Source organism: Agelaius tricolor, unplaced genomic scaffold (genome assembly GCF_023055355.1).
Source record: "Agelaius tricolor isolate 1412-34295 unplaced genomic scaffold, bAgeTri1.0.p SCAF_26, whole genome shotgun sequence".
Lineage (NCBI taxonomy): Eukaryota > Metazoa > Chordata > Aves > Passeriformes > Icteridae > Agelaius > Agelaius tricolor.
This window is the reverse complement of record NW_027269286.1, coordinates 1,595,100-1,607,723: the sequence shown is the minus strand read 5'-3', so window position 1 is coordinate 1,607,723 and position 12,624 is coordinate 1,595,100. Positions and strand designations below refer to the sequence as shown.

At 38.1% G+C, this 12,624-nt stretch overlaps 1 protein-coding gene across 12 annotated transcripts in view; it reads left to right on the top strand.

The window, feature by feature from the left end:
- The first annotated feature begins 4,775 nt into the window (after window positions 1-4,775).
- The window catches only part of SUPT20H (SPT20 homolog, SAGA complex component), a 29,917-nt gene continuing 22,068 nt past the window's right edge, over window positions 4,776-12,624 (top strand). For 8 of the 12 annotated variants that reach the window (XR_011682481.1, XM_071448420.1, XM_071448430.1 and 5 more), the window contains exons 1-11: window positions 4,776-4,921; window positions 5,594-5,691; window positions 6,192-6,212; window positions 7,658-7,693; window positions 8,771-8,829; window positions 8,913-8,979; window positions 10,280-10,409; window positions 11,002-11,105; window positions 11,626-11,742; window positions 11,867-11,920; window positions 12,119-12,258. Coding sequence is in view for 11 of the 12 variants with exons in the window: in XM_071448420.1 (XP_071304521.1) it covers window positions 5,674-5,691; window positions 6,192-6,212; window positions 7,658-7,693; window positions 8,771-8,829; window positions 8,913-8,979; window positions 10,280-10,409; window positions 11,002-11,105; window positions 11,626-11,742; window positions 11,867-11,920; window positions 12,119-12,258 (746 nt within the window). In the remaining variant the exon portion in view is untranslated. The remainder of the gene's footprint in view (window positions 4,922-5,593; window positions 5,692-6,191; window positions 6,213-7,657; window positions 7,694-8,770; window positions 8,830-8,912; window positions 8,980-10,279; window positions 10,410-11,001; window positions 11,106-11,625; window positions 11,743-11,866; window positions 11,921-12,118; window positions 12,259-12,624) is intronic. The other 4 variants (XM_071448429.1, XM_071448423.1, XM_071448421.1 and 1 more) reach the window with 2 other exon arrangements.

Here is a 12,624-nt window from a genome sequence, read left to right as displayed (position 1 = left end):
CCTGCTTTGGATTACCAATCATTAGTATTGCAACCCCTTCCTTTAAAATGTTGCTGAGAAAGTTATGCAACTTGAATTAACCCTTGTTCTACAGAACTAAGAAAAATTCCTTATACCTGTCTCTGCTCTTCTTCAAGTAGATACTTAGATAACCAGTGTATAAGATGCAATCGCAAAGCTGGAACTAAAACTGCAATAGCAATTTAATAGAAATTTAGAAATATAATAATTAAAAAACAGATTAGATATTTTTCTCACTGCTCTATAATTTTATAATAACTGTGGATCTGCCAAACTAACCTACTTCACCAGTGGTAAATACAATGGATTATTTAATATAAGCTGCTTTATGTAACATATTCTAAATTTCCATCATTTAGAAGTCTCTCACATAACTCTCACTTCTGGCAACCTCTTAAAAGATTTCTCCCTAGCTGATTTTTAACCACTTACCTTAGCAGTACAGCCCTGACCTCTAGTGGGTTCAGTGAAACAATACTGCAGGCAGGATAACATGCTAAGTTGGTTTCATAAACAATATCATTTAAACCTGGAAAATGTAGAAAGCAAAGGCATGCAATCAGCCAAGGAATAGCTGTTTTATTAAACAGATGAAAATTAATTGCAGGCTAACAGCAGTACTGTGTTTGCCTTATGCCAACATCCATCTGATTGATGAGGTGTTTTGATTCTCAGCAGATGACTGCTCCTTCCCATTGGGAACTCTGTATTCTGTAACTCGTAGTTATCTGCAAAGTTTGCTTGACTTACCTTTTTTTTTGCTAACTTACCTTCAGACCAAAAGATACCTATGACTGGATTCAGAAAAACAGGTAAGACAGGTTAGGGATAAGTACATTCCTATTTTTCTGTGATCTAAGAATTAGATTAAGACCTCATTGCTGCAAAGGTTTATGAACCTCTATTACATTCAATAAAAATTTAACACTTGCATGATACACTCCAGTTACCCAAAGACTGAGGATCTTAGGTTTCCTGTTATTTTTATCTCACTGTGAAAATTAAATCCAGAGCTCTGACAAGATTACTGATTTTCCAATTAAGTATGGGAGGCTTCCACATAAAGACTGCAGAAAATATGCAAGACACAACATTAAAACATAAAAACAATTAAATTCAGCTGCCTTCATCTAGAAGGCCAAAGAAAGACACAAAGTGATGGGAATGCGGTCTGCCTCTTTCAAATTCCTGGCACAGGATAAATGATGCATGGACAGCCTTAACAGGATAGCCACAGATACTCTGCCATACTCCTTCCTATGTGCCCTACAGTCTCCAGCACAGAAGTTTCATGAAAGCACTCATAAAACCTGATTCTCTTTATGTCACATTATATACCTGCATTAATGAATATAATGTTGTTCTGGTTTGCTGTGAACTAAGCAAATGGGAATCAGGCCAAACTAGACAGTAGACAGACAGAACATAACAAGGGTGACACTATGGAAAATAATAATAATAATAAAATAATAATAATAATAATAATAACCACCAAAGATACCTCTTCCAAAGAGTGACAAACTCACTGCACTTTCACATCATCTGTAAAAGCTTAAAATGCAAATATGCAGATATGTTATCCAGATTCTGAGTTCTGCAAGAGAAGGCCAACAAATCTGTTACTTATGAAGTTTGGACTACTCAGTCAGAGCAGCCCATCCAAAAATTAATTATGTAGAAATAGTACATTTCTTTGCTTATTCATCACAGAAGATGCGCAATAAAAGATGTGATTTTTAATCTTTTAAGGAGAAGAAAACATCCTATTTCTATCCTTATTACAGATTTATTAATTCAATATCTACATTAATTTTGTTCATAATCCAAACACATATATTAGACTTTGCCAAATAAGAATAATTTGACAAAAATTTCTAGAGATCCTGAGGCTGCCCTTAACTTTGCTACACTGCAATTCTTGCACTCAGACATCATTGCCTTAATTAGAGGGCCTCATTTTATTGTTCCACTATGGTTTGCCATGGCAACCTCACTGTTTAGTTCACCGCTTTGATTGGTCATGTTGGATCAACTGGTACTGGACAAAAGTCTCTTCCCAGAAATACTCTAAATATAATGGTTTCTTTATAAGCCTCCCTTTATGTGCTAGTAAGCTAGGTACGTTTGGCATCATAGACTCAAATTTTTTGGCTGTATCTGTATTGCCCTAAGTTCTCCTTGAAATGCCTTCAGTGCCAAACTCCTCCAACCACAGGTTCCTTGGCTCTTGAAAAGAATACGACACCTATCCCAAATCCAAATACCAGATTGAGCTAGCATCATGAGACATTAATTACTATAAGCATGCTTTGGCATTCTCATAAGGGTTTCTATGTAAGCCCATGTCAAGAAAAGGACCAGCCAGAGCAGCCTTCCTGAATAAAGTACAGCCTGGACTGCATAACCTCCTCAGGCCCAAGCTAATGTTGCCTTGCCTGCCTCCAGACCATCAGGAAGCCAATCTACTCAGACCACTGTCCATGTCCTCAGTTTTTACTTCCTTCTCCCTGCCTTTCTCAAGAAAACAGAAAAAACTGCATCCAAAAATCAGTCCTCGTAACCTCAGCCTCTGGCTTGCTCCCTGTGGCTCACAACATTTCAGACTTACCACCTCTATTAAATCTCCTTGCTTTATTTGCTATCCTGAAAAGATTGCTAGTTCCTGAATTAATTCTCTGATAGGCACATTTCTGTGTACAGAAATGCAAGCAAGCCTTTACCCACTTTATCTCCTACTGAACACCGCTAATAGGAACTGTCAAGTTCAAACTGTCAAGTGGGGAGCAATCAGGAAAGAATGGATTTAAACATGCCTATGTCACAAAGTGTAAGTCAGAAAATTCAGAAAATCAAGGCTGTTTTTAAGGTGTCTCTACAAAGCATCTCAGAGCTGAGGTATGAACTTGCAGAACGGCTCAGTTTGAGATGGAGACAGATAATTCTAGGTGTCTCTATGTGTTACTGCTCCCAAAGTCAGAGGAACTCTTCAAGGCAGCCAAGAAGTCCCAAGGGAGTGACTTGTTTGACCAGCAGGAGGCTGATTAGGACAGGGGTAATGTCCCCAGCTGTAGAACACAGATCTCTCAAACTTTGTGCTACACTTGCCAGACCTCTAAAATTCTATTTAAACAGTCACATTAGAAATATCTGCCTACAAAAGAATGGATGGTTATGCCTGACAAAGTGTATCTGACTTTAAAAGTAAATGGAAGCTGTGGGGTTTCTTCATGTCTGCAAATAATTTAAGTCCTGAATACAGATGTCCATAACCAGGGTAGGAAATGTTACCACAGGGATTTATAACTGCCCACATAGAAAGCCAGTGACATAACTGATTTAGAATTCAGGAGTTCATGGCTGTTTGCCCTAAGTTTCATCCACATTCATACAGTCTGTCTGACTTGAATGAAGCACTTTCTACTTAGAGCATGCTGTCATTTCTTTTTAATGTTTATACTCAAATAAGAGGGACCCTACTTGAATCACTGTCTCAGCCTCAGCATATAAATCTGACTCAGATTCATAGGCCTGTAATCCATTTAATTTTGAAAGAGCACAGGAAAATGAAAAACAGCTTTGCAATTTTGTACTGGTACAGGTCTATGAGTATGGCAACAGAACTCTGGTACTCCCAGGCATACACCACATAAATTGAGAAAAAAATTAGGTGAAAGGATGGCACAACTGCATCCTCAAAAGACATTCAAAATTGGATGAAATGCAGCTGCTGAACTGTTGGACCATACATCTATTTAGTGCCTAGATGAGTCAAGGAAGAACTGCCACCTGTTCCTGCTCCAGGACAGGATTCCAGCCATCTTTTCTCTGGTGTTCAGCAACAACTTGGGCTCCTAAAAAATCAAGAAACTAGCATTCCTGTTGCTGAAAATAGGTGTCCAACTTATTTATTCCCACAGCTGAAGAGCAGTGATCTCATCAGATGTTTTTACTCTATGCAGTGAGAAGCTCTGAGATACTCTAGACACAGCCAGTAATTGATTCCCAATGTTTTGGCTATGCTGTGAGACACAGAAGGGCTCCTAAGAATCCAGTTCTGAAAGCAAAACAGTGTCAGCACCAAGACAGAGTACCTGGGTAGTCCTACAAGAAGCACTTCACTCTATCCAGAGCTACCTAGGGCTCCCAGTGTCTACATTTCTTGAGTTTTCAAGTCATCCCTAGCTAGGACATGTCAGCACCATAAGGTTAACAAAGCACTGAAGGGTGGTGTCACGTATGGTTTTTCCTATAGGACTGGCTGCAGGATCATTGCGCAGCACGTTTGCACATTGCTGTGAACAAATAAATTACGGCTCAGCCAGAAGTGCTAGAAAGGTCTGGGGAAAACGTGCTCCAAGTCATAAAAGTGCTGTGCTCAGGGACATATGTACAATGTGTGGTGTAGATGTGCCTGGCAGAGCTCGAGTATGGATGCTCATGGGCTCCCCAGGGAAGTCACTGAAGCACCAAGCTTGAGAAGTGTTTGGACACTGCTCTCACGCACACGGTGTGACTCTTGGGGACCAAGAGGCCAAGAGACGGACACGCCAAATATCCTTACAGCATTCCTGAGACACACAGGATCCCATCCTGATCTTCACAAGGGCACTAAAGCTGTGAGTCGCAGCGCAGTCCAGGCTGTTTACTACCATTAAACCCTTTGAATTCCTTGGCGCCCATCCGTCACCCTAACCTACCCACACCCCCATCTCCATCGCCGCCCCGGCGGCCGCTCCCCGCCCTCGCCCGCCCCTCGCGGTCTCCACGGCGACTCGCCCGCCCCTTCCGGCCGCGGCTCGGAAGCGGCGGGGCGGAAGCGGCCGGGGCGCCGCGGCGGGGGCGGATGCGCGGGCGGGCGGCGGGGCCGCTGTGCCGGGGGCTCCGCGGGAGAGGCCACCAGGTACCGGCGGGCACGGGGCACCCACAGCCGGGGAGGGGGCGGCGGGACGGGGCCGGTCCGGGCGGGAAGGGAAGCGGGGCCCGGCCTGCGCCCTTGGCTTGCGCCGGCCCGGCCCTTCCTGGCCGGCTGCTGCCGTCGGAGGCAGCGCCGCTCGATCTTCACCCCGGCGGTGGCAGCAGATTTTTTTTATTTCTTGATTGACAGCTCGTTGTGAGTCAGTTTTAAACCAAATACCGCTAGTGGAGGTGTTGGCTATGTTGGTTACGATGTTGGCTAATAACACCTTCTCAAAAGCAAAACAAAAGAGCTGATGCGGTATGCTAAACACTCTGCTTTTCATTAAGTGTTTTAGCCTTCTGTGCATCTGAGGTTGTGACATTTGGGATAGCCCAGGCAGACTGCTCCGATAGAGAAAAGTGTATGTACATTTACGTGCTTGTTGCTTTACTGTTGAATAAAACTAATGTAAAATGATTGTGAAAAGTAGTAGTACTAGTCATTGGAGTGAGAGCCTCTGCACTAGCAGCAGGTGGAACACTTGTTCCTACTCTTGGAGGAAACTCTGCTAATGAAATTAAAGTAGAATTAACCACCAGAAGTGTTGTATTTAAATGAAATACCCATTTTGTTTCTCAGTGGTATTTTTTTTCTCCTTTAATTTTTTGGTTTTAGTACCCCAAGTTTGACCATCAAATATGATTCTTTGCCTGCTACACGAAACTCCTTAAGTACTTCTTTTGCCATTTGGCCACATGGCTTCAACTACAATGGTAAGTTAGGATTTCAATCATATATTTTCAGATCTTTTTGCTCTAGTCTGCTAACTGTCTGGCTGATGAGGAGAATGCCACTAATATTTGACATTTTCTTTTAAAAAATTGTTTTACTTCTTACTGCTGAATTCTGATATTTCCCTTTTTAGGAGTGTCTTCATAGCTTTTGGATACTTCTAAACACTTACTCACTGGCCAGTGCAGCATAGGAGTTGCCATATCAAGCTAGTGGTGTTTTCAGTCAGGAGTGGTGGCAGGAAATTTGGTGTATATAAATCCTACTTCTACATAGTAGTCTTTTATTCACAGATGCTAATATTGACATGGATTTTTACCTAATGTTAAACAGTCAGTAAATTGAATATTTGAAATCTTACCTAGACATAGGTATTGTTGAAGTATCTACTAGATATATTCTCTTACGTAGAAAGATCAGTATTTGACATTTTCATAACAGCACCTAGACACTTGAAAATCATAATGTTCTGTCATGGCAGGTTCTACCACACAGTAGCATGGTAAGTAGGTGGGGGGATTTTCATGAACAGGTAAGAAATTTTGTTTTAGGTATATTATATGAGTGTTTTTGTTGTATATTTCTTTGTTGTTCTTTTGTTGTTGTGTAGTATGGTTTTCTTCACTGGATTCTATTCTAATAAAATATTATCTATGTTATCACTGGTGCTACCTTGCATTGGACATGGCTTGTGTGTCTTCTGTTCCTTGAGGCTCAAGTAGAGGTGTTTGCTTTTAGGAGCAGCTGATAGGGATGGTTTAAACTGAGGGAATAGGACAAATGCATATTTGGCAAGAGGTACCTGTTACAAATGTTCCTAAGCTTCACCTAATGTTAGAGTTTGTCAGGAGTACATTGCTAAGGACATTATCCAGCTGCCACTGAAGTGAATGCATTGTTTTTCTGCACTTACCTGGAGATGAATCAAGCTCCTGGCATTCTCCTACAAGGCTTTGGTTCTTAATAGTGTCCTCTTTTTTCCTCCCTGCCCCAAGTCACTTTCATTGTCTGGTTCATTTAGCAGCAGCTCATTATTCCTGTACAAAGGATGTCAGGGCTTAAGTGAGTGCCAGAGAAGGAACATTGGAAACCAAGGAAGACTTTCTTAGAGTTGTTTTTTGACACTGGTGCTTGTTTATTCTGGTTTGAAATACTTGTCAAATTTTAGTCCAAGAACTCATTATTCTGATCTATGAAGTTGTGGGCTCTTTTTGATATAAAAGTTTATCAGCTGCAGGTATACTGAAGGAAAAAAACATTCCAAAAGAGCTAAATTCATTAAAATAAATGGTATTGAGTATACCATGCTATGGGATATTGAAAAGCTTTTGCAGATTTTGTTGTGTTTCATGGGGTTGAGCAGACTTTTAGCCTACCTTGGAGAAAGTCTGTAGTGAAAGCTGGCTTTGTTTCCTAGCCACCTAACAGTATATCATAAGGAGCACTTCTTAAATTGTATTATGTGCAGAAGTAAAGTTCTGAGCACAAGATCTTTGTTTCCACTGTGTGAAAAATAACTGTGCCGATACTTGGGCACTGGTATTTAAAAGATCAATGTTTTCTTCCTGGACATCTGTTCAGGGATATTTTGGCCTATCCTTTTTGTTGAGTTAGTGACCAGCTTAACAAAGGAGATCAGGTTTTCTAGTTGTCATCTCTATTTGTTTTGGGTAGTATTTGTTACTGCTTTTATTAGGTGTAAATTTCCATTCCTGCTTTTAATTCTAATTACCTTTCATTGTTCTAAGGCATCATAATTTAGCCAAGCCTTGTGATGCAGTTACGTGAGGTTTTAGCTAAGTTTAGTATGTGCCAAAGAATTTTTGAGCCTGTCTTCTAATTATAAATTCATATCAGTTGTAGTAGGGTTGTTGGGGTGTTTTTAATGTATGAAGATGTTAAAAAAAAGTCATATAATTTCTAAAAAACCTTTTGTCATTCTTGCAGCAACAAGCTTTAGAACTGGCATTGGATCGTGCTGAGGTAAGAAGCAGCTAAATTACTTGTTTGTACATAATTTATTGGTCTTAGAGTTATAAAAATACAACAGCTATTTTTTTATTTCTCCTGAAGAGTGGTAGAAAACCACGTTATGTAAATATATACGTGTGTAATCGTCTATACATGTAACACTGAGTTTGCAGAATTCTCACTGAAATTGCTGTAATGTATTTGTCTCTTACCCATTGTAATGAGAACATCAAGTGCAATGGTGACAGACTGTGCAAGACTTGAGCTTTCCCCTTCTAAACCAGCAAATCTGTGTGCTGTGAAATGAGCAGGCAGAAATATGTGGTAAAATCCTGTTTGTGTTTTTAAGGATAGCCTAGTGAGAATGAAGAGGCAAGTGCCTTCATGTTCGTGTTCTTTAATGCTGTCATCTGATAGAACAGTTACCTTGAGCCCTGTTACGGGAAATACATGTTCCTGTGAGAGAACATAAATTCTGAACAAAGTGTTAATTGAAATACTTCAAACAATAGAGATTTGGAAAAACCTTGTTAGAATATAAATTACATTTACTGGAGGATGCTTTCTTTTTTAATTCAAATGTTTAATGTACCTGAATGTTATTTATAATGCACAGGTCTATAGAGAAAAACAATGTAAATGCAAAAGGCAAAGGGAGAACTTCCTGAAATTATTATGTTGAGGAGTATTTGATTTGTAAATGTTGTTAAGCCTGTATGCATAAACTTGGTTGTACCTTAGTGGGTTAACCACATGAATTTCAGTAGTGGTAGCTAAGTACAGTAGTGTTGTAGTGTTAGTTACTACTGTAATTAAAAGATGTGAGTGTAGGATCAAGACCTTGCATGGAACTGATGCCATGGGCATGAAATGCTGTCTTTGACAGCTAAATTGAGTTGTGTTCTTGTTGATGACTGTAACATAAACCAGATTGTGTTTAGTGCACTTTTGGAACAGTCATGTACCATAACTGTTAATTACTTTCTGTATACATGGAACACTGTCTGGTAATGATCTCTAGTTGTGTGGTAACTAGAATTAAATTTCTTTGTAATGTATGCTGGTTTCTTGTTTACTTTTCTCTTTTAGTATATTATTGAAAGTGCCCGTCAGAGACCTCCCAAAAGAAAATATTTATCCAGTGGAAGGTACCAAGTGTTTCAGTGTTTAGTTTCTTAATAGCATTTCTTTGATTTAATTTTGGTTACATGTTGAGTCTTTTTAATTTCAGAAAATCTGTATTTCAAAAACTTTATGATTTATATATTGAAGAATGTGAAAAAGAGCCTGAGATAAAGGTAAGTGGAAATTGCTGAAAAGCTTTTCATTTCTGTCTAAACAGGCAGGTTGGGAAACTACTTTGCTTTTAATTCCACTTAATTTCTTGGTTAAATCAAGTATAAACCCTTCTTACTGTAGTAGTCACTTAAAGATAAGACTATATAATGTGAATAGTAAGGCCTAGACTGGTTTAGTGAGCTGTTCATTCTGTCTTAATCCTGTGTCATCGAAGGGCTCTTGTGTTCAAGTTCAGGGCCATGGTCAATGCCATGTGCGTGGTTGTTTCACAATCAATTGCTTAGCATGACTGCCATGGAAAAAAGTAGAACATTTTTCAGACCCTGTAATTTTGTTGTAAATTCTGATTTATTTCTCCAATTGTTGGTAAGCTAAGAAGTTTTGTGAAAAATTTACATTAGGTTAGCAAAGAGACTCAAACTGGCTTATCAGTTCTAAATATAAGGTGTAAAAGGTACAAATTACTTTGCTAAACTCTGAATGTCAAATTGAAAAAGAAGATAAAGCTGTGGAACCTGCTGTATTGCTGCTTTCAAGGAAGTAAAATTAATGAGAAGACAAATGAGCACTCGGGTTAACTCCCAGTTGATGGTTGTACCCAGAGCTGGTATTCAGAGATGAAATATGGTCTCCAGCCAGAGGCTGTAAAATTATCTGAGGTTCAGAATTCATTGTCTTAAGTTCTAAGGGGATTTCAAATGTTTCAATTTGTAGGATGTTTATGTGGTCCCTGAAAGACACCAAATAATTATAAAAATCTGTTACACATTGAAAAGATAGTTTTACAGTTAAATAAGGGAATAGTATCTGGGGCTGCTGGATCAGATTTCAGCAAATAAGGACAAGAAAATGCAATTAAGAAAGCTTCCAAATGCTTGTTAGTTTAGTCCTGGAGAGAAATGCCTTCTTCTGTTAGGAATATCTGAAAGTACTAAATATTTTGTTGTTATCAAACAAGTTGTAGTGGATTTATGATATTTGTGGAATGATACAAATAATGGTGCACTGTAGATCTACAACATTTTAGCATTTAACTCTGTTGTCTGTGGACTTCCAGTTATAGGGTTTGTAGTTTAAATGAGTGGGATTTTTTTCAAAAATCTTTGTCTATAAGCATGCATGATAATACATAATATGTTTACTCTGCTGAATACGGTAAAATTAAATTTAACTGGGCTTGTTTAGATGTGTAATTTGTCATTAATCTAAGTAACAGTCTAATAAAAACAATTGCTTTTGTTTTTATTTCTGCTAATTATTTCATAGTATTATGTTCATGAGCAATGTTTACTTTTAAAGCAGAAGCTGAGACGAAATGTGAACTTACTTGAGAAGCTGGTTATGCAGGAGACATTGTCATGTCTGGTAGTAAACCTCTATCCAGGAAATGAGGGTTATTCGCTGATGCTCAGGGGAAAAAATGGTTCAGGTAATATTTTTCTCTTGGATTTTAAAAAATACTCAGAATGCTGTATAATTTTTTAGAATGTGTTTTTGTTTACATTTATCTGTTACATAATTGCACTGGGAGGTGGGAGAACAACCAACTGTAGTACTTGAGCTAAAAATTTACATAAAGCTCTGAGCTGTTTATCTACAGACAAAATCTGTAGATAGGAGTCTTTTTGATAACCTTCCAGTCTCTTATTTCCCCTTAGTTTCTGCAGCTGTATATGCAAGTTTCATTCACTTCAGGTTCCTCTTGTCAAATTGCTTCTTTCACTGCTTCCCGTGTCTAGATCTGCCTAGAGGCATTTGTGTTCCACTTTGATGGCATTTCATGCCACTTGTACTGCCATGGGTGATAAGAGCATACAGTATGTCAACTGGGAGCAAAAGCTAGCACAGTAAAAGCAAACTAAAACTCTAAGTACAGAAATGGATGTAAAAAATAATAGTATCCAAAAAAATTGGTATGTGTGGATAGGTTTCTGCCAACCCTGATTTTTCCTGTGGCAAGTTTTAGATTTCTTAATGTGTTTTTTTGAAACACAAAGGTAATATGTTTTGTTTAAATTCAGACTCTGAGACCATTCGTCTGCCTTATGAAGAAGGAGAGCTGCTTGAATATTTGGATGCAGAGGAACTACCACCTATTTTGGTTGATCTTTTAGAAAAATCTCAGGTTTGGAGTTTTTGTTTTCAAAAAGAACTTGTGTATTGCACCCAGATAGACCTTGATTTTTTTGAGTGCTTCACATAGATGATTGTAAGCACAAGACACTTGTGGATATAAAACTGTAGTATTTAATACCCCAAATAAATATTTTGTTGATATATAGGAAAAACCAGTACTTACTACTGAGGAGAAGGAGATAAGAGAGATTGCTATGATTACAGCTGTGAAACATCTTCAACTCTAGCAAAATTTCCTTTGTTCTTTGTCATTATGGAATGTTTGGCATGGGAATTTCTTACAACTGCATTGCTGGCATATGAAAACACTGCATTTGAAACTTGTATTTTAGGTATGTCTAGGACAAACATGTCTGTGTACATAGAAAGGACTGCTGGTCTGAAAAAATAAGTCATGAGTTTTATTCCTAGTTTCACTGAATTTTATATGTTATATAGCAAACTTCTTTATAGAGGCAGGGGAAGATTGGTAAATGTTGTTCAATAGCTGGTGTTTTTCTTTCAACCAGGTTAATATTTTCCATTGTGGATGTGTCATAGCAGAAATACGGGACTACAGGCAGTCTGGTAACATGAAATCTCCAACCTACCAAAGCAAGCACATTCTTTTGCGACCTACAATGCAGGTAAAGAGGAGCCTTAAGTAATTTCTCAGTATTATGGTAGTTCGTAAACTGGATATGCCCAGTTAACTGAACATACATTATCAAATCCTATTATTCATAACTAGCATTTTGTCTTTTTCCTCAGACTTTAATTTGTGATGTGCATTCTATAACAAGTGACAACCACAAATGGACACAGGTAGGTTAGAGGTCATTTAAAAACTTTACAGTGATGTCATAAATACACAACAAAACAAAAATTTATTATAATTTTTTATTTGTTTAATAATTTTTCAGGTTTTTCTAAGATAATGTCTACATGCATAGGTTTATAGGAACTTGACAATTGTAAAAGTTTTCCTATTTTTATATTTATTAATAGCTGTATATATTACAGGAGGACAAACTCCTACTTGAGAGCCAACTTATTTTGGCTACAGCAGAGCCTTTGTGTCTTGATCCTTCAATAGCAGTGACCTGTACTACAAACAGACTCCTGTACAACAAGCAGAAGATGAACACTCGCCCCATGAAACGGTAATTTTCAGTATGAAATATGTTTTCCAAGAAAAATATAAGTAATGCTTTATGTAAAAATTTAGCTCCTCCTATGTAATACCTACTTAAATAGGAATATGTGAGGAACAGTCAAGAAATTATATCATATTTTTAAGTGTTCAGTACTGTATTTTATTTTGGTTACTAGTAGATACTGTAGTGGGCTCATTTTTGTATATCAAAGGAAAGTGTAAACGTGTTAACATAATCAGTTTTATTGCAGTTTGGATTTGGGATTTTCTTTGCATAGGTTTTGTGTACACAGAGTCAGATGGCAGCTCAATAATGTAAAATATATAAACAGATATGTTGTATAATGGTCTCTAATTTGTTAAAAGCTACATA